At 40.6% G+C, this 26,211-nt stretch overlaps 3 protein-coding genes across 3 annotated transcripts; 2 read left to right on the top strand and 1 right to left on the bottom strand.

Moving 5' to 3' along the window:
- Positions 1-1,429: 1,429 nt before the first annotated feature.
- LOC104612689 (UDP-galactose/UDP-glucose transporter 4-like) lies at positions 1,430-5,608 on the top strand. The gene is made up of 7 exons (XM_010280214.3): positions 1,430-2,069; positions 2,612-2,640; positions 2,741-2,942; positions 3,141-3,383; positions 3,500-3,601; positions 4,585-4,692; positions 4,776-5,608. The coding sequence occupies exons 1-7, from the start codon at positions 1,944-1,946 to the stop codon at positions 5,013-5,015; spliced, it is 1,050 nt and encodes a 349-aa protein (XP_010278516.1). The 5' UTR covers positions 1,430-1,943; the 3' UTR covers positions 5,016-5,608.
- Positions 5,609-11,551: 5,943 nt separating this feature from the next.
- Positions 11,552-12,763, top strand: LOC148790664 (uncharacterized). Its single transcript, XM_088890600.1, has 3 exons — positions 11,552-11,799; positions 11,948-12,159; positions 12,279-12,763. Exons 1-3 carry the CDS (start codon positions 11,616-11,618, stop codon positions 12,660-12,662), a joined length of 780 nt encoding a protein of 259 aa, XP_088746726.1. The 5' UTR covers positions 11,552-11,615; the 3' UTR covers positions 12,663-12,763.
- Positions 12,764-18,894: 6,131 nt separating this feature from the next.
- Positions 18,895-25,803, bottom strand: LOC104612688 (uncharacterized). The gene is made up of 5 exons (XM_010280213.3): positions 25,281-25,803; positions 20,641-20,902; positions 20,296-20,492; positions 19,680-19,867; positions 18,895-19,296 (listed from the first exon to the last, which is right to left on the bottom strand). The coding sequence occupies exons 1-5, from the start codon at positions 25,373-25,375 to the stop codon at positions 19,010-19,012; spliced, it is 1,029 nt and encodes a 342-aa protein (XP_010278515.1). The 5' UTR covers positions 25,376-25,803; the 3' UTR covers positions 18,895-19,009.
- Positions 25,804-26,211: the final 408 nt, after the last annotated feature.

The raw sequence follows: 26,211 nt of genomic DNA, 5'->3' as shown, positions 1-26,211 counted from the left end.
TCAAGTCCAATGAATAATACAAATTACAGGCTTGAGATCCGCTCAGCCCCAGCCCAGTAGGGATACTAGTTTCAAATTTCCTCATTATTTGAAATCATGTCTAAAATGGTTTCATTAGTTGGATATAAATCAAAATTTAGAAGAAGGGTGCTACTATTTTCCACAATGAAATCAATGCTTAGTTTTTTCTTTTCGTGCAATTTCATTTGTATTGGTGTAAATATATGCAGATGCAAATGATTTGAGTGTAAATTTATCTTTCTTTCAGCTTTTGCATTGCAGATGAAGTAATGTAAAACTTGAGAACTCAAAAAAAAAAAAAGAAAAAAAAAACCAGAATTTGCATCCCTCCCATGCATTTGTATCAGTGCTAATGAAATTGCATTGCAAACTAACGGAGCCCAAGTAATCGACATGCACTCTTTGTTTCCTGTGTTTTATAATCATTATGGGCCCATCATTCAATCAGTATGGCCCAACACTGAATTAGTAATCTTCCATTTTTTAAGAGAAAACAAAAATCAGATATAGCAAGCCAGTATTTGGTGGTAATTTTACCAATTTATTTCATTTAAGCAGGCTGGTATTTGCTATCATTTAAAGAAGAAAAAAAGAAGAATAAGGATCTGTACGAATCAAAATGGTCTATTCCTATAATATGTTTGATTCATATAAGAATTGAAGAATGAGAATGATAATTGCAATCAACAGATTTCATTTCCAAGAAAGAGAGGGAATGACCTTTCCACTAGGAATGAGAATAAGATAAAATTCTACCTAACCCTGTAAACCAAACGGGGCCTAACTCATTAACAAAGCAACTAATTTTGTTTTTCTTTTTAGTGGCCCCAAGGCCCTGGGTCTCTAGAAATAGATAGGATACGGTCCAAGCCCATTCCCAAGTAATGATGGCTCAATGTTAACCCATGTGTTCACATTAAAAAAACCCTAATTTGGGATGGACTGGCACTGGTTCAGACAGTGAGACAGACACCCATGAATCCAAAGTTCTTATAGACAACTGTTGGTCTTTACCAGGAATAACTTAGCCACGTGGCGCGAAAGCAGTATAATCAGTATTCAGTAACACGCATACAGACACACACTCTGTCTGACTGTCTCTCACTAGCGTAGCGTGGTATTTGCTTCCATAGAAAGTGGCAGAAAGAGTTGGGATCCAATCTCACCATCTTTCCAAGGAACGAGGTTATTAATTTATTATTCTCTCAGCTGTGATGCACTCCCTCTGGGGCCATCTTAAAACCATCGGATGAATCATGATCACCACAGAAACAGTTGGACCCACCTCTTAAACGGCCAAGATGGAGGCACGTAGACTCGTGCATAGGGGCGTGATGCATCCAAGCACCGCCGCGAGTAAATTGATTAATTAAGCAGCCCATATATTATTATTATATTCCTAATATGTGAAGGAGGGAAGATCACAGTACCTCCCGTGGGATGGCAATGAAATCGTTACCCTCGCAACACCTCCCTCCAGTCTAAGCTTCTAACCGTTGACTCTCTCTCTCTCTCTCTCTCTCTCTCCATTTTATGAAGTAGAAACGGTAAACAGAATTATAGAAATCTCTCTCTCTCTCTCTCTCTTCTCCCTTTCTCAGTTCTCTGTAGAAGGTATCGACATCTATCTATAATATATAACGAAGCGAAAACAATTACAACAGAATCTGCAGAGGAGTCTGAGAGAGGCTTTCTTTTCTTTCTAAGCCCCGGGGAACTTCCCTCTCTCTCTTCATTGTTTGCTCCTGGAAGCAAAGAGTCTCTTTTACTATTTGATCAACATGCAGAGGCAGAAGAATGAACGCTATGCACCTTAGGAGCTCTAATCGTCATTTCTGCATCTTCTGTATCATTCGCCCGTGTTCTCCTTCTCTGTTACCTGGCTCAATCGGACGTTCGGTGGGGAGGAGTGTGGAGAAGAGATGAAGAACGAAGAGCAAGCTCGGTTTCTGTTCGGGATTTCCCTCACTGATAGACCCAAGTGGCAACAATTTCTGATTTGCTCCTCCGGTTTCTTCTTCGGTTACCTCGTTAACGGGATCTGCGAGGTCTCTTTTCAGCCCTCAACACTTTCTTTTCCTTTTTTATTCTTCAATATTAGCTTTTAAACGAATTTCCCCTGAATTGCAGTTCTTACGAGGATCTACTTTTGTTCTGACATTTCTGCTCAGTTTTTTTGTTTGTTTGTTTGTTTGTTTGTTTTGACCATGTCTTGAATGCTTTTTATGTTAAGCTATGCAGAGATATCGTTCTCTCTTTGGTTCTTCTTTCTTTCTTCGAAAGAATCACCGAATCCTGTTTAAGAACTATTTTGTAGAAACGATTTCGGGAGATAAATTGGGATCATTGATCTTGCATTTTTCTTGTTTGTTTCCCCCAATTGTCTTTATTGCAATTGATCAGAAAGCCCCTGTTCAAGCTATTCCGAAGGATTTGACTGAAATACTTATGTTTTCCCAGTAAAACACATTTTTTCACGAAATCACCTCTTCAAATTCATTCATAAAAAAAGAGAGAAAATTTTCAAACTCTAATAAATGATAAGTACTGCTCCGGTTTTCTCTAACACTGATTTCTTATCCTGTTTCAGGAATACGTGTATAATCGCCTCCAGTTTAGGTCCGTTAATGTTCTTCTCTACCCAAGTTTTCATTTCTTCGTTTTTTTCCTATAGATATTGGTAATGACTGATTTCAAATATTTGGTCATGTTCTTCCAGCTATGGTTGGTACTTCACCTTTGTACAGGGGTTCGTTTATTTGGCGCTCATATATTTACAAGGCTTCACCACCAAGCAGATGGTGAATCCATGGAAGACATACGTGAAGCTCTCTGCTGTTCTCATGGGATCTCATGGACTAACCAAAGGGTCTCTAGCTTTTCTAAACTACCCTGCTCAGCTAATGTTCAAATCCACAAAGGTACACTCCCCTGCATTTGATTCATCACGCATCATCCTTGTTATTAGCCTTTTTTGAGCTAAAATTATGGTTTTTTTCTTCTTCCTAGGAGGTACTGAAATTGGCCTTCAGCTAATGAATTTTCAGAACTGCCCAATTGAAAATTGAGGGGTTACTAATTCATTACGATCTGCTTTGTGTTTCTTCTGATTATTACAGGTACTTCCAGTGATGGTAATGGGAGCCTTCATTCCAGGGCTGAGACGAAAATATCCGGCACACGAATATGTTTCAGCTCTGCTTCTCGTGGTGGGTCTCATCCTTTTCACCTTGGCAGATGCTCAGACCTCGCCAAACTTCAGTCTCATCGGTGTTGTGATGGTCACCGGTGCCTTGGTCATGGATTCTTTCCTGGGTAACCTGCAAGAAGCAATCTTCACCATGAATCCCGAGACCAGTCAGGTGATCTGCACTTCAGTTTAGAACTGTTGTAAACGTGAAAACAATTCATTCAATCACAAAAGCATCATATCGTATATATTTCTGTTAATAATTAGTATTACTTGTGATGTAATCAGATGGAGATGCTGTTCTGCTCGACCGTAGTTGGGCTACCTTTCTTGATCCCACCTATGCTTTTGACTGGGGAACTGTTCAAGGCTTGGAACTCATGCTCTCAGGTGCCAAAGCCAAACCAAGACTTTTTCTTTCTGGATTATTATTTTTTGGGTTAGACTTAGATTAGAAAAGAAGATTAAAAAAAAAAAAACGTTTGGAAGAAGGGGATTCATTACTAATGAATTAATTAATGATAAGTGTTGTTGAAGTAATTAAGTAGGCAGTGGGACTGACGCGTAGCAAACGAGAGACACCTAGGAGAAATCCATGGTTGCCAGGTTGGCTCTCGTTGATTTCGATGCTTTTACCTAGTATAGAATATTAGAAGTTTCTCTTCATTTAATGGGGGCAGGGGTCATGGGACGCGTGGAGTAGCATGAGGTCCCAGCAACTTGCCACGTGTTGCTTGTTCTGTTGTTTAGAGACGCACTCGTCAGACTACCACTGAAACATCAGACGCGCCCTGTCTGCACTCTGTACTCTGTAGTGAAGGAGAGGACCCAGACTTGGCACGGTTGTTGGGCGGGGGGTCTCAATCTCATAATTCATGTAGCGAATTGAACAATTAATGAACTCCTCTTGGAAATTGGAATTGTTTTGTGGGTTTGAGAGAAATGATTCAATTATGAGGAAAGTGGGGCTTTTGCTCCTCAAAAAATGGAGAGAGGGATGCTCCACCTTTGGATGGTGGATTTTAGAGCCACGTCACCCATGTTATCATGAGAAACTTTTGATTCTTTCAATTTTCAAACACGAGCGATGTGGATTTGTTTGTTTTGAGACCCTATGGCATTCCCTGGTTTTGAGTGGAGCCAGGAGGCAGCCAACTTCTTGATCTGATTAGGGCGCCGGCGGCCGGCGTCGCTGACTGGGCAAGAGAGTGGGTGAGACACGGGACATGAGGGGGGCCCACGAAGTCATAAAGCCAAAATGATGGTTTTTCAAAGTCTAAATCCATTTCTTCTGTTGCAAGGTTTTCTGATTCAACTGATGATGTTTGTAGTATGTAGTTGGTAATGGTTGGGTTGAATTGAAATGGTTGCAGCATCTTTACGTATACGGCGTGTTGGTATTCGAAGCAATGGCCACCTTTGTGGGCCAAGTCTCGGTTCTCTCTCTCATCGCCATATTTGGGGCGGCCACCACGGCCATGGTATGTCCTTAATTGCCTCTCTGCGCCCTTTCTGAATTGATGTGAGAAATGAATGAAACATTTTCTTTGTTTTTCTTACGCAGGTGACGACAGCCAGAAAGGCGGTAACCTTGCTTCTGTCGTATCTGATATTCACGAAGCCATTGACGGAGCAGCATGGAACAGGACTGCTGCTCATAGCCATGGGCATCATGCTCAAGCTATTGCCCGACAACAGCAGACCCACTGCCGTCACCGCCAACAGCAGGGCAAAATCCACGACCCCCACAACTACTACTAAATTGGAAACTCAAGAGGATGAAGAAAGGAGGCCCTTGGTATGAACCCAAAATTGGAGCAAGAGAATAAAAGAGGAAAAGAGCTCTTCTTTCTGTGCTGTCATTATCATTTTGTGCACCATATAGCAAGAAAAGCAAGAAAAGAAGAAGATGGAGAGCAGATGGTAGATAATTTTCTCGTGTTTGATAACCTTCTGGGAAGGTTTTCTGCTTTAAAATTACATTTCTAAGTGTGCCAAGAAAGAAAAGGAAAATGAGAAGAACCCTAAAGAGAGTTTGCTCTATGTTTCGGATTAACAATTAATGTAGAATAGAGCAAACTGTTGGGACTTGGGAACCCTTTTCCTTTTTTTTTTTTCTTTCTGCAGCGTTTCTTTCTTTGATCTTCCCGGTATCCATATCCAGTATCATCCACTCGAGTGTCACATGGCAAAGTATAGTGTTGAGTCCTTCCGTTTTGGGTCCCAACCAGGAGATCTATTGGGCCATATTCACAATAAAACTATAATGTTGTTTTATGTGGGACCCATCTCATAATGGGTCCTAATCTTATACAATTAATTTCTAACATATTGGTAGTACAAAATTATATATTTTGTATGTATTGCACTTTAGGTATATGTATTTGTACTCTTTACAAATTGAGCCTAAATTAAACATATTTGCATTTATATGTATAGTGCTAAATACAAAATATAAGGTTTTGCACTTTATATATTTGCATTTGTCTTCCATCCAAATTAAGTGATAGGGTGGATTTGGCCCTCCAATGATATTGTGATGCATGGCACCTCAGAACAACTAGGTGACACGTAGAATCACTTTGGTAACAACTTGCCTTATTCAATTTGATGGTATCCCACCATAGGGGCGGCCTAGCACAGGCGTGACTTGGCGGCCTAGCCCTGGCGCGAGTTGGCAGTCTGGCATAGGCATGAGCTGGCAGCCTGGCTCAGGTGCGACCTGGTGGCCTGGGCTAGGTCGTCAGGCCGACCTAGCGGCCTGGCACAGGCGCTGACCTGGCGACCTACAAGACGTGTTCACCGACAAATTCGGTGTGTATATCCTAACACTCCCACGATCCTTGGAAGTTAGCCCACGTGCCGAACGATCCAGAGGGTGGTCAACATGCATGGCGGTTACCTCCAGGAATCTCGATCCACTTAGACGATCTCGCAGAAATCTCAGATATGGTGCGTGAAGCCCACACCAAACAATGCCTATATAAAGGCACCAACCCCAGAAGCAAATAAGCAAGTTCTAGTTCTCAGACTTTGTGATTTTTAGTTCATAGTCTACTATGAGAGTACTGACTTAAGCATTGGAGTGACCTTGCCGAGTTAGCCACCCCGGGTCCTTTGACATTTGGTTCCTTGCAGGTCTCTAAAGAGCAATGAAGCTCATCAATCCAGCTCGGCACCTGGTCAGCCCAACACATCACAGGCAGCTCGGCACCTAGTCACACAAGCAGCTCGGCACCTGGTCAGCTCGGCACCTCACAGGTAGCTCGGCACTTGGTCAACCCAGCACCTCATAGGCAGCTCGACACCTGGTCAGCCCGACACCTTACAGGAAGCTCGGCACCTGGTCAGCTCGACACTATAGTCAGCTCGCCACCTAACCTGCCTAGCTCGACTCAGCTCGACAGCCAAAGTTCACTTTGGCCTGAGTCATCGGCCCCTTGGAAGCAGACCAAATGACGAGTTACTTACCAAAAAAATTGGCCATCACTCCCAAAAATCGATGCATCACTAAGCTTAAGAAATAAAAAAAAAGAAGTTTAAATTGACTTGACCATAGGAATGGAAGCGTATGAAGCGGAGAACATGTGAGGTTTTTTGGGTCAAAACTTCAGCCACCATGTGGATCTTTCATGGATCGTCTAAAATTTATCATCACCAGAGAATTAGCCCAACTGAACTTGTACCAACACAACACAGCATAAAATATGATATAGAAAAAAGCTAAGCTAAATTCCAAGTTAATACATTTCTTTTTATTTGTGAAAATTTCGATGTTCATACTTGAGAGTTGACATTGGGAGGCTCGCGAATCGCGATTGCTGCCAATTTGCTTGGCCGGCACCTTCCTGGGTAAAAAGAATCTGATTGGATGGAGTGAGTAGTTCTATCTACCAGATATATGTTTAAGTTTAACACATTGAAGCAAGTGGAATGAAGAAAATTTATATAAAATGTTTGAAGAAAGAATAGAAAAAATCAAAGAACCTAAAACTAAGTATTTGATTTAGGGTTTATTAAACCCCAAAAATTTATACAAGGGAATTGTTTATACTGGGAACCGGCATCGTTGAGTTGCAGGAGGTAAGGGAACGGTACTCCACTTCCGTGATATGTACGGCATATAGACTACGGAGAGTCGGAGACCTATTAAGTATTTGATTTAGGGTTTATTAAACCCCAAAAAATAGTCTCTAGCTTCTTTGTTAGTTCTTAATTAATTCTAGTCAAACTAACCATGTGCTTCCGAGATCTTGTGTCCAAAGATGTGGTCCCTCGATGGCCACATAGTTCATACAATGATACAAGTTGAACACTTGAGTTAGTGCACCACTCTCAACTCTTTGGATCTGTTTGGCTTATCAGAAAGAGAAAGAGAAAGAGAAAGTTGGTGGTCCCCTTTTGTATATATTTTCCACTATGGCTTATCAGGTGATTGGTTCCGTTTTATCCAAAAACCATTATTTTTCCAAAAACCCTTGATTTGGTCAATAAACTATTGATTTGGGCGATTGAACCATTCAAACTGTCCAATGGTTTTGACTATTTTTTATTATTTTTTTTAATTTTAATTTTTATCAGAACGAACCATCTGTTTTAGAAACCTTATTTCCCACGATGAAAAATGAGTTTATCTAACTTAAAGTAGAAACAGATCTGTCTTAAACTTCTGTGTTGGGCTATGTATGATGATTAATACCGGCTGTCCACCACGCAAAGCTACATTTAACATTTGGATAGCATAAAAGAAGGGTTATATGAATATAGTCGGTTAAATTCAATGATATGGGATGTGTAATTTTTTTTTGCTTATTGTGTGGTGCATCTAGCTAGGGTTCGGTCCCATTCATGTACAAGTTGTTGTTTGGATATAATTGTCACACTTCATTCTTCCACCTCTACTTAAAAGGAAGTTCCCTTTGCTTTCTTTTAAAGAATGAGCAAAATATATAGCTAATAGGAACTAATATTGATTGAGAATCATTCTTTCCTCTGCTCACAAGATTTTAAGATCTATATCCATGTACATGTATACCCATGTTTGACTATGATATGACTATGACATAATTCAGATTTTGTGTTTTGTGCTCCACAGTCCACACCACGATTTTAAATATTGATGTTTCTACCTGAAACATGCCAAAGTAGAAATCCACTTTACAACAATGCCATTTATCTATTTCAATCAAAATCGTCAAAACAAAAACCTGGAATTCAAAATGATATGATATCAATGCTTGATTTGATTAGATTTTAAATTTATAAGTTCAGAACTGATCAAATTAAGCAACTGATGAATATAAAAGCTTTTACCATTAGTTTTGAGTTTATGGGCGTTCATTATACTTTTAATGAAATATATAAGAAGATGTATATATATATATATATATGATTTCGAATTTTAAAATGATGGCTTCAAAAAAAATTAAAAAGGAAAAAATAAGGAAGACTTGTAAAGAAATTTCTGGAAGAAATGTCCAAGTAACCTGCTTAAAGAAAGAAAAATGTCAAAGTGACCATTTTGTGAGAGAAGGGAGAATGAAATGATGGAGATCGGCTTCTATCAAGGCAAATCTGTGCTCACATTATTCTAACAGCCTTTTGCAATCTTGCATTGGGAATATCTCCCCATGAAATAAAGCATACAAGTAAGGAGATATTCTCAATACAAGGCAGTAAAAGCTGCTTGAAATGATGCTTGGTTGAATATAGTAATCATATTTCAGCTCTTTAATTAATAACATGTGAGTTTCTACTGAAATCTCACTTGAATACGATGCAACTTTTTTGTTTAATTTTATTCTACCGATGTGTCATTTTAAATGAAGCGTGCAACTTAGTAAATCTGAAGTTTGGAGTTTGAAAAGTAAAAATATCTCTGAAAAAGCTCGGAAAGCAATTCAAGAGAAATTTGTGCTTTTTTTTTTTTTTACGAACATCTGAATGTAGTGAAGTAATTCCATAATCTGAATGCTGTGACGTCTAATTAAATATACATTTTACAAATTTACCCCTTAAACCTTTATTTAAATAATAAAAACAAAATAATTAAAAGAATGCGATACTATAGAAAAAAATTATAAAATAATAAAAAACATAAAATTAAAAAAATGATTAATTAAAATAATTAATAAATAATATTAAATTACTCCTCTTCCTAGCAAAAGAGTCATGACCATCTCCAATGCAAGGAAACCTATACAAGATTTGTAAAGGTTTTCCTTCCTTTCCCTACTTTTTCCTTCAAACCAAACATAACCTAAACTTATTTTTTTCTTTATTTTTTTGTCTTTTTGTATGTTTGTGTGAAGCACATGAAGCGTATGCTTCTAGCACGCCTTATGAAAAAAGCGTATGAGGCATACGCCTCAAGGCATTTTGGGAGCACATTGCTTGGAGGCGCACTTCCAGGCATATGCCTCGCATGCCTTTTAAAACACCGGGTGCTCTCTTCTTTTTGTACAAAAAAAAAAAAATCCAAACAACTATCATCATTCTAGAATGTTGATGTTCAGAAATGCCTATTGCAAAATATGTAAATTTTAGCATTGATAAACTAGAATTATGTTCCTCATACCATGTTTGCATGTTCTCACCACCTGTTTCGTTACCAAGAATAAATGACAAGTAGGGGGGAGGGGGATGTAGTTAACTGTCCACTTTCACTGGTTATTTGAAGAAAAAATGAATAATTTTTAGGTAGATATAGCAAAAGCCCACCAAGGGATTGAAATTCTAATTAATTAACTAAATTATAATCTTCATTATGTGTATATCTTAGGTCCCATTTGTTTCCCGGGGGGAGTTGGTCGATGGGAATCCGATATTTCTCTGTGTTTTTCATGGATTTTGATAGGACCTATGGAAAAATTACTTTTCCTTAGTAACTGATATTTATCTTCTTACATAAAAATAACCAAATAAGTAATTTTTTCACCGGGGAGAAAGTTACTGAGACATGATGGGATAATATATATTGTCCCTTCTAATTCTCTCTTTTTAATCCTAAAATAATCATTTATCTCACTTAGCTATAAAATAAGAGAATACATATAGATGCATTTACCCGGATAAATGGCCAAAAGCAAAATGAACAAGGCCTTATTTTTACTTAGGATATTGGGCTTTTTTCTTTTTTTTTTTAACATCAATTCTTTCTCAACTTTTGTATGTTAACTACGCTGGAGAATTATTCATAAATTTTACTATAATAAGTGACCTCTTTTTGCTTTAATATGATGATAATCATTAAAATTTAAAATTTATGAAAATGCACATGCAAGGCATGTGGTACTCTATTGGTATTATAAAACTAAAAGGTCGTTGCTCATTGCATTGGGTTAAGATAAGCTGAAGGTAGCTGTGGCCGACCAACCCAAAGTATCCAATATTTTTTAGCTCCATGGAGTTATTAACGAAACTCTAAAAAATTTCCAAAAGTATCGGAGAGGACATAGCCCGCCTAGGCCAAGCAATATTGATCAATCTTAACTTTCAAATCCAAGCCCAGGCCCAATAAGTTGTACTGGGCTGGGTTTTAGTAATTGGATTTGACCTGCCCAATTGCACATAAGGGCAGCTATCGATAACCATAGGTTTATGAATATATAGAATTAATAAAAAAAAATAGAGAATGTAGGGAGTACATCCCCAAAAGTCAACAGAACAAATAAAGAAGAAGAGAACGGGAAAAGATAAGATGAAAAAATCTAAAAAAAAAAAAAGAAGAAAGAGCCTCACAAGTAAGCTAGTCAATCGCCTGATTTGTTTATCTGAAAACATGTTGATACTGAAGACCTCCTTCGATTAGATCTCTTCTCCGTAAAAAGCTTGAGATAATTCCTTTCAGCTTCTAAGAAATATCTACCTTTCTTTTGAAGCAAGAGATGACAAAAAACGAATCACCCTCAATGATAATTGGAAATTTCCTATAATTTGTGGTTTGAACGTGGACTTATACGCGTGCTTCAGCCTAATTGATAGAGCATGTACCAAATTTATAAGCTTTGACCGCTAATACCTTATCAAGATTGTTTCGGACCATACTGGCCACTTAATCAAAAGTAATTTGATTAAATCGAGTTTGAAAGAACCTACACAGTATGGGCCCAGGTCCAAACTTTAACGAATTCTCCACAAGGCCCAGCCCAAGTTGCATGAGATAACGAACGAGTGCTACACGTTCCTGAGCCGGATCAAGCCAGGAACTCGTTGCAAAATTTGCAATTCTCAACACGTATCAAGCCACCTGGCATCAGGCCAGGCGACACCAACATTCTCATCTTACACCAGCTGTTGCACATCCGTTGCCATCCTCTAAACTCTCGTATGCACAAAAATTACTAGTAGCAGCAGAAGAAGAGGAGCAAGAAGAACAGCAGCAGAATCAGCTCGACAAGCACAAATGGACGATAGCAACTCTGCCCATTTGATCCCGTTACAGGATGAATCAGGAAAGCAAGGAGGCGAACGGCCAAAAGAGCCATGGAGTGAACACACTGTCAAAAGCATTGTTTATGCCGGCCTTGACGCCATTGTCACCTGTTTTTCCCTCATCTCTTCCATCTCCTCCGTCCACTACTCTTCCGGTGAGCCCACCACACCCACATCGTCGTCTTTCTCAGCAGAATACAACGTACCCAACGTCGTCAACGTGCTGTTATTGATCAAAAGCGTCTTTTTTTTTTAATTTATTGGTCTGAAAATCTTTCTTTTGTACTTCAATTTGTTGTGCAGTTGACGTGTTAGTGTTGGGGTTTGCGAATTTGGTGGCCAACGGGATATCAATGGGATTCGCAGATTTCATATCGACTGGCACCAAGAAGGACGCTATTGAAGAGGAGAGGTTGGTTACAGAGTGGGATGTAAATAACCAAGGCCGGCAGCAGCAAATGGAGCTGATGCAGAGGTATCAACAACTTGGGATGAGCCTCGAAGATGCCACCACTGTGAGTAAAATAAAATCAGATGATGGAATCGATCGATCGACAACCAGAGCTGGCTAGCTTATGGTCATTCCATTAATTGATTTTGTTGGGGTTTTAAATAATAAATATTGTTTTGCAAGGTGGTGAACGTGTTTTCCAAGTACAAAGATATATTGATCGACGAGAAGATGACAACCCAAAAAGGAATGCAATCACCGAACAATGAAGAAAAGGCATGGCAGAACGGGGTCGTGACACTGGCAGCGTTCCTTGCATTTGGCTGTGCCCCTCTGCTTCCTTTCGTGGTGCTGATCCCTTTCACCTGGAGTGAAAGGGTCAAGTTCTTGGGTGCATGTGTCGTGTCTGCACTCGCCCTTGCCCTTCTCGGTATAGCCAAGGCCAGGATAGCCGGCCGGAGTTATGCGTTTTCCACCGCTGTTACCCTCTTGAATGGTGCCATCGCTGCCGCCTCAGCTTACCTCATAGGATGGCTACTCAGGGACGTGGCCGGCCTGGAGGACTGAATTAATCTTTTTTGTTTGTTTTGTGTATGCATATATATGGTATGTTGGTATATATCATGGAATAGGATAGCACAACAATATATTAATCTTTCTTTTTTGTTTGTTTTGTGTATGCATATATATGGTATGTTGGTATATATCATGGAATAGGATAGCACAACAATGTATGATGACATGGGAAAAAGAAATGTTTTGATAATTGATGAGGGCAGATTTGGCCCTCCGGTGAAATTGCGACACAATTAGGCGACACCCAGGCAAAAACTAACCAAGTCGGTGTCCCACTGGGGCACCGACCTGGTCGGCCTACACGCGGCTTGGCCGACCTGGATCAGCCCAGCACATGATCCGACCTGGCCGATCTGGCAACCCATAAGACGCCCATCGATGAACCATAATGGTATACCCCGTGAGTTCAGTAGCTCACCAAGGAGCTCGGTAGCTCACTAAAGAGCTCGCCAAGGAGCTAGGCAGCTCTCTAAGGAGCTAGGCAGTTCTCTAAGGAGCTAGGCAGCTCTCTAAGGAGCTAGGCAGCTCTCTAAGGAGCTAGGCAGCTCTCCAAGGAGCTCGCCATCAAGGAGTCAAGCAGCTCGGCAAAGCTTGTCACAAGCAGCTCGGCATAGCCCAAGGAGTTCGGCATAGTTCCCCTGGGCAGCTCGCCACTTGCAGGGTAGCTCGGTATAGAAGAGTAGGTTGGCGTATCGCAAGAAGATCTCCTGTCTGACAACCTAGCCTAGACACCGACCCGCTGACTGACATAGGCGCCAACCTGACAACCTGGCCCAGGCGCCGATCTGGCCCCCTGACACAAGTGCCAGCCTGACAATCTCGAGGAGTTCACCACCGTACCTCGGTTCTGACGGGATGTGACGAGTCTTACCGTTTGAAGGCTTTTCACCCACTTAACCCGCGAGGACACTACTATATAAGGACTTCGATCCCCAAAGCCAGGGGAGAGGGAAAAAAGGATGGTAACTCCTGCTTTCTAGCTCTCTCATTTCTCTCCAAGCTCTTTGTAATCAGAATGCTAACTTAGGCATCGGAGAGTTCCCATCGGGAAAATACCCTCGGGTTCTCTGATTCAATTCTCTCAGGTCCCTCAACTCCCGCCGCCTACAAAGGAGAGGAAATCAGCTCATGTAGAGGGCAATTGGGTTGCGCTGCACCAGGGAGTTCCACCATCCTCTGAGTTGCAGGCCGCCTAGGAGCAGGTCAAACAACGAGTCCACGAGGGAGCTCGCCACCAGGCAGTTCGCCACTAAGCAGTTCGCCACCAGGGAGCTCGCCACCAGGCAGTTCTCCACCAGGAGTTCGCCACCAAGTAGCTCCACCAGGGAGTTCGCCACTAGGCAGTTCGCCTCCAAGTAGCTCGTCACCAAGTAGCTCTCCACTAGGGAGATCGCCACCAGGCAGTTCTCCACCAGGGAGTTCGCCACCAAGTAGCTCATCACCAAGGCACGTCACCACTGGGTCAAATAACGAGGTACTTAGCCAAAAAAATTTTATACATCACAAAAAATTGGCACGTGACCAGAAACGGTTACATCAATTGGCGTCGTCTGTGGGAACACGCTACAAAAAGCTAAGTTCTCATCCTACAAAAGCTAAGTTCTCATCTTACCAAAGCTAAGTCTTCACTTTTTAGAAATTGAAGCTATCGCTTTATAGTTTACATTTTTTATGAACTCAAATACTATGCAGGGAGCTAACAGACTAAGTAGCTCTACCAACCTTACTTTCAATTCAGATAAAGCCTCATCAGACCTCTCCGCAAGGTCCCCCCTACAAAGATGAGCTCTTCGTGGCTTTCGCGGGAGTTGGCGGACAACAGACTACATAGGCGCCCTTACCGGTCAAGCCTTCCAAGGCTCCCGTGTGAGCTGGCGACCTAAAGTTAGTAGTGCTGCCCCTGAAGGTCGAGCTCCTAGTAGCTTCTTGTAGGAGTGGGTGACCGGCATTACAAAGCTGATGCAGCACAATCATAGCTCAGCACCTCACAAGAAAAGCCTACGGGCCACATTACTGCTTAAGACCCGATCGCCTCTCCAGCACGGGCAAAGTCAAAAAAGAGTAGACTACGAGTCACTCCCAAAGCCTACGGGCCACATTACTGCTTAAGACCCGGTCGCCTCTCCGGCATGGGCAAAAGTCAAAGAAGAGTAGACTACGAGTCACTCCCAAAAGCCTACGGGCCACATTACTACCTGGTCGCCTCTTCGGCATGGGCAAAGTGAAAAAAAAAAGAGTAGACTACGAGTCACTCCCAAAGCCTACGGGCCACACTATTACTAAATATTTAGTCGCTTCCTCAGTAGGAGCAAAATCAGCAAAAGTGAACTATAAGTTGCCCCCAGAGCCTAAGGGCTACACTACTGAACTGGAGGAGACCCCCTCGCCTTACTGGCAGCTCGCCACATACAGGCAGCTCCCAAATCCTAAGGAATTGGATCAGCACTTACTAGCTTGTTGGCTTACGGGCCAAAAGAAATCTACTCCCTTCGCTGAGTTACTCTCAGCTCGGGAGTGGGGTGCAAATGATGAGGGCAGATTTGGCCCTCCAGTGAAATTGCGACACGTGGCACCTCGTGACAACTAGGCGACACCCAGGCAAAAACTTACCAAGTCACGCAGCCTAAGGGCAACACGTGACAAGTGGCGCGCGGCCTGCACGCGGCCTGCGCGACCTAGCCAACCTGGATCAGCCCGGCACATGATCCGACCTGGCCGACCTGGCAACCCATAAGACGCCCACCGATGAACCATAACGGCATACCCTGCAATCTCGGTAGCTCACCAAAGAGCTCACTAAGGAGCTAGGCAGCTCTCCAAGGAGCTTGCCACCAAGGAGCCAAGCAACTCGGCAAAGCTCGCCACAAGCAGCTCGGCATAGCTCCCCCGGGCAGCTCGCCACTTGTAGGGTAGCTCGGTACAGAAGAGTAGGTTGGCGTATCGCAGGAAGATCTCCTTCCTGACAACCTGGCCCAGACACCGACCCGCTGACTGACACAGGCGCCGACCTGACAACCTGGCCCAGGCGCCGACCTGGCCGCCTGACACAAGCGCCAGCCTAACAACCTCGAGGAGTTCACCACCGTACCCCGGTTCTGACGGGATGTGACGAGTCTTACCGTTTGAAGGCTTTGCATCCACCTAACCCGCGAGGACACCACTATATAAGGACTCCGACTCCCAAAGCTAGGGAGAGGGAAAAAATGATGGTAACCCCTGCTCTCTAGCTCTCTCATTTATCTCCAAGCTCTCTGTAACCAGAATGCTAACTTAGGCATCGGAGAGTCCCCGCCGGGAAAATACCCCCGGGTCCTCTGATTCAGTTCTCGCAGGTCCCTCAACTCCTGCCGCCTACAAAGGAGAGGAAATCACCTCATGTAGAGGGTAGTCGGGTTGCGCTGCACTAGGGAGCTCCACCATCCTCTGAGTTGCAGGCCGCATAGGAGTAGGTCAAACGACGAGTCCACCAAATAGCTCTCCACCAGGGAGCTCGCCACCAGGCAATTCGCCACCAGGGAGTTCGCCACCAAGCAATTCGCCACCAGGGAGCTCGCCACCAGGGAGTTCGCCACCAAGCAGTTCACCACCAAGTAGCTCTCCACCAGGGAGCTCGCCACCAGGCAGTTCGCCACCAAGTAGCTCGTCACCAAATAGCTCTCCACCAAAGAGCTCGCCACCAGAGAGTTCGCCACCAAGTAGCTCATCACCAAGGCACGTCACCACCGGGTCAAATAACGAGGTACTTAACCAAAAAAAATTTTATACATCACAAAAAATTGAGATATGACCAAAAACGGTTACATCAATAATCAAAACGATTTGGGTGCCGAACTGGTTAAGCAGCATGGAATGTGTTGATTTCGTTAGTTAATACAAAGTTAAGCTGTTCATTATAATTTATAAAAGCATTAACGATTGTAATTTAAGATGATTAATTCCTCCAGTAGTTAAAGCATTGACACGAGAACAGGGCAGGAGCATCGATTGGAATCATTGTTGTTATTGTCTATTATTGGTCCTTGAGTTGGCTCACATGACAGAACAGAAGTACTGAAGTGGTATCCGTTGAAAGGCCAAAATATACGCTAAGTATTTTGTCAGTTGTATCGATAACAAGTTCAAATCGGGTATCTTGTCAGTTGCCCAGTTTTCTCTAGTATTACGAATAAAACATTTCATTTCTCAGGCAACGCACTATTCGGAGAAGAGGGGTCCAGTACGATTAAAACATTTCTCACGCAACCCACTGTATTCGGAGAAGAGGGGTTGAAATATATGGTGCTATTGGTTTGTATCGATAAGGTAGGTTGTAATGGAATTTTACGGAAATCAGTAGTTTAGACTATGCATGTGGCTTCTATCTTTTAGTTGATTTCTGGTCATTTGCATATTTAGAAAAAGGGAATATTTTAAGAATATTCTTTTTCTCTCATTTGTTTCAAGAGAAATAGGGAGTTTGGTTTGTGGGATGAGACGAGAAAAAGGGAATATTCTAAGAATATTCTTTTTCTCTCTGCTAGTAACCACCGTTGAAATTGTTTCTGTCATGATAAAACCCAGATCGATGCAAATACATATCAAAGGTTTTCTGCTATGGTAAAATTTAGATCTGGGTTCGCAGACACAGATCGGAGCTTTAGTCATAGAGTTCTCTGTCTCTCCCTCCATCTTCCTCTTTTCTCTTCTCCCTCGATCTGGGTTCGCAGACACAGATCAGAGCTTTAGTTATAGAGTTCTCTGTCTCTCCCTCCATCTTCCTCTTTTCTCTTCTCCCTCGATCTGGGTTCGCAGACACAGATCAGAGCTTTAGTTATAGAGTTCTCTGTCTCTCCCTCCATCTTCCTCTTCTCTCTTCTCCCTCGTAACAGTGTTTTTTTATTATTTTCCCATATATAAAATCAAATAATGAAAGTGTTTTTTACACTTTCCCATCCCATCCCATTTTTTCTCATCCCACCCAAATTTTCCTGCAAACCAAACAGAGCCTAATGATTCTTGCTTTTCCTTTATGGTTTTAGTGTGGTGATGGGTATCTATAGTAATGCCTTTTCTTACCATTCAAATAAATAAGAAAAGGGTAATTTGGGGATTTATAAAATAAAATAGTTAAATAAAAATATTTTCAAAGATAATTGACGAAATACTAATGGAGAAGGGTCTTTGTCTAACAACTAAAGTTCAGGAGTACAGGGGTCTTTATCACTGACCCGGGGGGGTCTTTGTAATTTACCCTAAATCTTATTTTGCCATTTAACAAATGAAATTTGTTGTTTGTTCACCTGTCTTATATTCTATTATTTCAATTATAATAAAGATGGTCTTCAATTAGCCTGGAAAATAAGGGTTTCACAGTGGTGCAAACCAATGCATGTCTATGCATAATGGTAATCTAATTCTTTTAAAGATGCATATGCTTCTCTTTCCTTTGGTAATTGGTACTAAAGGATTTGTCATTTCAAATCTTTTTTTGAGAACTTTGTATATGGTGTTTTTTGAAAGCTTTTGGTATTAAAGGATTTGTCATTTCAAATCCTTTTCTGAAAGCTTTGTATATTTTTTGAAAGCTTTGTATTTGTATAGCCAATACCTACAGCTGTCAAAACATCCAAACTGAGCCTAATCAATCTCTACATCCATGTTAAAGCCTCACTTATCATTCTTGCTAATGGTTGGAAGGGGAAAAAGAGGGTAAAACAATCACAAGGTATCTTTTAAGTCCATTTAAAAAATTTAGATTTAAGTTAAATAATGAAAACTTCGAGTCTTTTACCCAATATTTAATGATAGTATAGGATCACTTATTTACCTAGCTAATAAAATATTAGCATACAATTCGTTTGTGGAATTTTCTCTAAAACTGATCACTGTTCCTATACTATCATCTTTTAGTATTTCAGACAATGTCATTCATTTGACAGCTTTACGTTAAGAAAATACTTGGATGAAACAAAAATATCCCTTTTAATAAAGGACTTTTATGGCTAAAATGGCCATTAGATTATTTACTTGGAAAATAAAAGAACATGGGTAAGTAACTTATCTTCCTTTTTTTATCAATATGGGTAAGTAACTTATCGAAAAGCAAATGGAGCCTAAAAGGTAAGAACAGCAGCGATGGTAAAATGGGATTTCTTCTCCATTAAAAAAAAAGAAGTCACTGAACATCCCCATGGTTTCAGCAATCATACACAGATGAAATTCTAGAGAGACATTCCGACAAGCATTTTGGAAGGACAAAAAAGGAGAAAATCCAGTATCAATTAATATGACGAAGTGGGTTGACAATTGTTAATTGAATACAAATTGTCTGATTTTGATTGCACAACAAGCACATTTACCTACTTTACCTTCTTAACAAGACTCGAAGTCCTGAACTCTGCATCATCTTTGATGAAACTCCACCAGAGGTAGCTCAAAGGGATGGTGGCAGCATGCCAGAGAGCATGAGCGTCCACAAATCCTTGGTATGGAGGGAAATCATATATCTCTAAGAGCATGGCAAGGCCTCCACCCACAACAACCACCCACAATTTCCATCTTGACGGATGGCCAGACAGCCCAGCCCAGACAGCCCAGAGAAGAAGCTGAGCTATGCCAATGATAACACACACTTTCACGTTCAAACCTGTCATAGTATGTCAGACCATCAATACATGCACAAGTTCTTGATGAAACAGTAAAATACGCAGTATATCTAAAAGGATGATTTTTTAGTGGGAGAAAACTACGTCCTAGTTATTCATCAAACTAGATCATAGTTGTACACGTAAAAAAGTTGACAAGGTAAAATCCATGCAATTGAAAGTCAATAGTTGTTAAAATGGAGTTTCTTGGCTCTTAAAATTTTGATTATTCCAAATAGATCAGGGACACCATAAACATGAGCAAAGCATAACAGAGGATGCGAGAGGATCTTAAAAATTCTTTACAAATATGGTATTTTAGCAACGTGTAGCTGTATGTGTATCTTTTAATGGAGAAATCTTATGTGAACCAATCAAGGCTTACCATAGTCAAGTTTATAGAAGTTGAGATATAAGATATGGGTTGTCACGAATGCAATTAATGGAGCAGCAACCATGACTCTAGCAGCCTCATCCTTGACATTGAAAGTTCTAAGTATGGCTAGAATAAGGGTGTATCCAAGTAAGGCCACAGCTGAAGAGTAGTCTAGCTTCTCTGTCAGATCTACATCTCTGCAAAAATGATTCAATATAGAAAAACCGAAAAAAAGAAAAACAGGGAAAATGAAGTTAGCCAATTTCTCGAATGATGTATTAATTATTATGCACAGAAGAATTGCAATTTAGTCTCATTAGGCCAAGAAAGATAAATATCTGCACACGTGACACTCCAGTGACGCTTCCAGGACATCTTAAAGGGTGGACAGTTTCAAACAATGTAACCAAAACTTCCTATTTACTCCAAAATGACAATGAGTTAATCCTTTTATTTTTCTTTTCTTTCCTTTTTGTGTGTGCATGTGTCGGGGGGTGGGGGTACAGATATAATTAGAGAACTCTATACCCATCTCCTCCCCCTTCATTAAGGAAGTGGCAAAGTCATCAGGAAAAAGAAAAAGGAAAAAAAAAACAAAAGAAAAAAGAAAGAAGCAAAAGATTACCGTGTGTGAAAAACAGCACTCCAGAACCAGGAATTCATTGATAAGAGCCCATAGATATGCCACAAGGTGGTGTACTCATAATACGTCTTCTTATTTGGCCTCAGAGGCAATTTGTAATACAGTAAAATGAAAAAAGATAGCCATCCATGGAACTGTATTGCAAGGTTTAATGTAGAAAGTGCCACAGAAACAGGCTCCTGAAAACATGAATAATGTCTCTTTTTAAACTATTCTCTTATCATTTTACTAGAGGCAGGTAAAGCAGACAAGCAATTAAGATTTAAGAAACTATTGATTTCAAAGTGGCACTCAAATATAAAAATACTAGGATACTGGAATTCAAACCTGAATGCCAAAGACACGCCAGAAAGGCCACTTTCCATGATATTTGACTGGTTTGTTACCGAGTTTCTCTCTTTCCCTTTCTCTATCAAGCATGCAGTGGTACCGACAGTCACTCTGACAATCCCACTGTTTCCACCTCAGATATAGTGGTTCTTGCATGTACCATGGACCATCAACAGGGATCCCATCGGATGAGAACCTGCAGTGCTGAAAACATGTATCCCCAACACAACCAGTCTTCTCACACTGGTCTACACAAGACCTGGAATCCAAAATTTTATTATGAAATTATATATCACGGTTCAACCCAGCCTAGTAGAATCACAGGGAGAATGTTTGTTATAGATAATAACCAAATCCAATTCTATCTATGTTAAACTACTTTCAAGGAATAGAATTTTATCAAGCACATGAAAGACCAAAAAGATTACAAAACAAAATAGACCATTATCCCACTTATTTCTTTAAAGAAAATTAATTAAAAAGCAAAAAAAAAAAAAAACGAAACAAAGTATACAAGGTGTATATGGGCTTTGTAGCCCATGTGAAAAAAAAGCAGAAAAATCTAAAGAAAACAAAAAAGGGGAATGTCAAAATAAGGATCCACACCCTACAAACCCGACCTTAAACATCATGATCAACACTTAAGCACAATAAAGACCCACTTAAACCATGCACTGTGCAGCCCCAATAGAAACAAAGCTTAAATACCCAACCAGAACAAAAAACTAACCATCCAATACTTAAAGCATGCACTATGTAAACCACCAGAAATGAAGTTGAAATACCAAACCTGAAGAATGACCAACCAACCAACGTGACAAACACCCAGAAAACTTCCAAGGACCCATAATCCGCATGCCATCATCCCTTCCTGTCAAGTCAATTTCCATCCCCCCCCCCCATATCTTCCCCTGCCTCTAGTTCTTTTTTCTTTTTCCTTTGATAGGTTTCTAGTTCCTTTTTCTTCTTTTTTTTTTCCTTATTTTGTTGAGAAAGAGGTAGTTTCATTATAATCAGCAAGCTAAAGGGCTATACTAAAGAGGTATAAAAGCTACATAACAAAAAGGACCTCTTAACCCTTGATTTAGCTAATCCATGAGCCATTGGGTTTAGCTTCCCTGGAATCTAATCTGGCCATTCAGCAGAGATGGGATTTCTCTAATTTCATTGAGAAGATGAGAGATAGTATCCAAGGGCCACTGTCCACACTTTAAGACCGTAAAATAGCCTTTTACAAGTCTCCAATACCAATAGTTATCAAAGTGATTTGATAGATACCTAACAATTCTGAGACCAATCAACAGGGCTTAAACCTGTGCTCTATGGAACTGGACTCTTCTATTGGCCCACTAAAACCCATAATGTAGCACCATCAGCCCTGCGGATGATTCCACCAATTTCTGCTGCACTAATGTAGCACCCATAATAGATACCAGTAACTGCATTTTACCCTTGTAATCTCATTGGAGAGTCATTCCTTGCAGTTGTACATCTCCTCATGTACCCTGTCCCTCATCTTTAATTAAATCATTACTTTCTTCAAAAGAATATACTCTTTCCTGCATTCAAGAAATAAGATTGTAACATTTGCAAACTGAAGATGGGAGATTTGAATACTTTCTTTTCTGACTGAAAATCCATGTATAAGGTGAAGATCTTGGCATTCTCAGGGAGATAATTAAGGATGTTATAAAAGGAGGGCGATAGGATCAACCTTGTGAAAATCTACAAAAGAGATTGGTGTATCTCCCCTAACATACGTTTTCCATGCAGGGCTAGTAGTGAAACAACTCCATACTTAAACCTCCTATGATCCTATAGATTCCCCCCTCCCCCCCCCCCAGATCTAAAGACTCTTTTCAGGACATCCTTCTTCTCACCACCCAAGAAGAGGGAGAAAGCTTTATGGAGGTGCCCAAGAGCAGCTGTTCTGTGAAGAAGTGTGGACTTATAGATACAATTTTGGATAGAGGACTAATGATGACATGGCAAGGAATTGGCAAATTATTGCTGATTCTTCCGCTGAAAAGTATAACTGGAAGCCTAATGATCTGCAATACTTTAAGCTAAACTTTGATGGAGCATTTTAAGGAATCTGGGAAATTCAGGTATAGGAGGACTTTTCAGATGCCATGATGGATCTATAATGGTACTATTCAGGATCCATTGGGAATGGAAATTCAACAAGGGATGAACTGATGGCAGTATCTCTAAATTATAGAAGCCTGACAGTGGAGGGAGACACTAAGGTGATAGAGGGTTGGTTAAGAAATAATTCCATAGGAACTTGGATATACAAGTATTTGTCTGATTACTGGCGGCAGAGCAGAACTGAATGCTACTTTTCTTTGGACCTCGAAAGGTGGGAACAGTTTGGCTGATAGACTGGCTAGACAAAGGGTAAACAGGGCGGATTCATAATGGGGTCAGGGGGAACCTGGTTTTGTATTGAGTGGAAATCATAGTGCTTAATAACTGTCAGTTTCATTAATGCTGCTAAATAAAAAGAAACACAACGAGCAATCTTGCATCCCCTTGGGGTAGTTAGCCTCAGCTAACTCCCACCACATTACATAACCATTTTCTTATAATATATCACTTGGCTCCAATACATTCTGTCTCTTACAGCACCTGTTTTGCAAACCCATTGGCAGACAAGGGTATCAATGTTATATTTTGCTCGCATTTCCTCTAAGATGTTTTTTATTTCTCTAGCAGCATATCTGTATTTCCAAGAGACACTATGGGCCATGCCAAGTTCATGTTGCACATTTACACATAACACACCAGAGAGCAGGCCAAAGAAGGAAGAGTTTAATTCTATGCTACTCCCTTTTTAACTTCTTTTGTGACACATCTTCACAAGCTCCTTTTCATATAGGCATAACAAGTTCTTTTCAGGTTGCAGAGTAGAGGAATGATGGGATTATGGAATTTCTGTTCTTTATTTTATAAGCTTGTTTCTGAAAGATGCTTGAAAAAATTTTAGCATTTTTTTTAGGGATACCCTTACATTTTACAGTAGCAGTGGTTACTTTAAATGGTGGACCCAAGCCAGTGGTGCTGGCAGTGGATGTGACAACAGAGAGAAAGAAGGATTGGAGGTTTGGGACTTGGGAATGAAAAGGAAAAAACAGGAAAGACAAAGGGGGCTAGAATTTGGAAAACTATTTTCAAAAAAAAAAAAAAAAAGAAAAAAGTTGGCCTTGGCACATAAGAAACAAAAACATGAATACAAGAATGGTGGAGGCTGTGCTAATCCTAGTATGAGGACAACATACACATGAGCTTGTGAATACATGTTTCAATTTTATTGTATAGCACAATTGACCACAGCAAAGTGGTCGGAGCAGATCCAGACTCAAATTTAATTGCATTTTTTTTCATATGCAGCATGCCAACTTGGTTGCGTATGCACTTTTTTCATACTGGCAACAATGACCAATGAAGTTTTTAAATAGAATACTGTAAAATCATTTGCAATCAAAGAAAATCAAGAGTAGGGAGAATGGGCATAAACAGCTTATGGCTGACAAATAAAGCTTATGATTTAACATTTGGTTAGCTTCACTTAGCAACAATGGAACTCATACATTATTTTTTGATGAATATGGATCAGAAACCATGTTTTCCCTTACACATTTATATAAACCCCATCCTTGATTTCTAGAGAAGATCTTTTCAGCCATTTGTTTGACGTCATGGTCCCATTGAATCTAGAGAGCATAAGACTTTTACTGTACTTTCCCTTGTTAGGTGCAAAAACAGAGTCTGGGGAAGGTGCCCCACCCCCCCACCCCGGTCCCCCCCATACACCTTCCACATTGGTTTTCTGCCTGGATACCATAAAATGGTAACATGCAGCTTCAATCAGTACCTAAAACCAGTTACAGAATAACTTTTTTTATGAGTGTTGGCTTTTAATCCTAGGTTTTCAGGAAAAAAAATTGATTGACCATCTGAAAAATTTTTATGGAAATTACTACAGGTTGAATGGTTTAAGCAATGAGGTTATGCTCTAGACCTCAAACATAATGCATCATGCTGTAATTGTGGGATCAACTTCCTAAAATGATTAACTAGCCTTTTGATTTAAATCCAGCTGACGGTTGCTCATTTACAAATAGATGTAGTTAAGCTTCAATATCAACTCTCCCAAGAAAAGGCAACAAGTGTTCAAGAAACTTCAGTATATTTTCTTGAACGGGAAATCAAGGATATGATGATATTGTACCGGTCAAATAAGTCCCATGTTCCTTATCCCCGTCCAATCTCACTGTTCAATGACCACCGGTTAGACACCATCAACAACAATTTGTGTCTTACAACCAATATACTTAGCACCTTTCCCTACAGAAGAGGATTATTCTCATTCAAGACTACCCATAAATGAGAAAGATCTACTTTACTGGTTTATTTCCTCCACTTTCTTCCAAGATGTTTAGTATTTATTTATTTTCTTTTGTCACGGTAGAATTGCGTTTGGAATCTATGCTCTCCTTCCATTTCTTCAAAGCAAATAAAATGTACTTATGATTTATGAAATCCATTTTTGATCAAGATAACGCATTAAACAACAATTTAGGTAAAGATTTACCTAATCACAACTACCAAAAAAGAAACGAACAGAAACCTACTTGTAAAGCGGATCAGAGTCACCGGGACTGGCGTTGAGAACTCCAACCAAACACGAAAATGCCGCGCAAAAAACAATCCAATAACGATCTGCCATCTGGTTCAAAAGAATCTCTTCCAAACAAAAAATAAAGCTCCGCGGACCTCCAAGACCACATCAACAGCAAGAAGATATTTCATTAGAGGAAGACTAATTATCATCCATATAATCAGAACTAAGACAACTCCAATCGTCTCCAACTCTCCGATACCTATGAACAGACTAACGTTCTTTACTAAAAGGCAAATAGTAATTGAAAAAGACGGAGCGGGGAAGAGGTCTGAACCCTAAGAATAATCTCAGAGAATGAAATAGGTATCAGGCGCAAATGTTTCTTCAGTCGCAGGTTCGACGGAGGTATAGATTTCAGTCATCACTCGAAGCTCTGGAAAGCAGACCACCCGACTCGTGGAGATTCTATAGAGTTTTCGGGATGGGATCTGCTCCTCACACTTGGGCGCCTCAGGTGTACATCACCGTGTATTGGGAATATCTCTCGTAAAAAAGTAACTTATAAATACGGGAGATGTTTCCAATGCATGATAAGATGTGCGTGTGAGGCGCGTGGGAAGCGCCCTTGTGATGAGCAGATCCGGTCTCAGAGTTTTCCTTATCGTGGGCCAATTGGAAACAAACAAGTGGAGGGTTCTATTATGTCAAAGACCCGAAGGCCAAGATTTCGAGAGCACACACATCTGAAATGAGATTCAGTCGGTGCAAAGTGCGTTCAAACAACCATGATAGCCTAGGAATATCTCTCTATGAAATAAAATATAGAAATACGGAGATATTCGTAATGCAAGCTATCACGGTTGTTTCAACGGACATTGCACTGACTGAATCCCATTTCAGATGGAGATCGGTGTTCGAACGGGCCTTGCAGTGACTGAAGC

Source organism: Nelumbo nucifera, chromosome 6 (assembly GCF_055504915.1).
Source record: "Nelumbo nucifera cultivar China Antique chromosome 6, China Antique-T2T, whole genome shotgun sequence".
Classification (NCBI taxonomy): Eukaryota; Viridiplantae; Streptophyta; class Magnoliopsida; order Proteales; family Nelumbonaceae; genus Nelumbo; species Nelumbo nucifera.
This window is presented reverse-complemented; position numbering and strand designations above follow the sequence as displayed.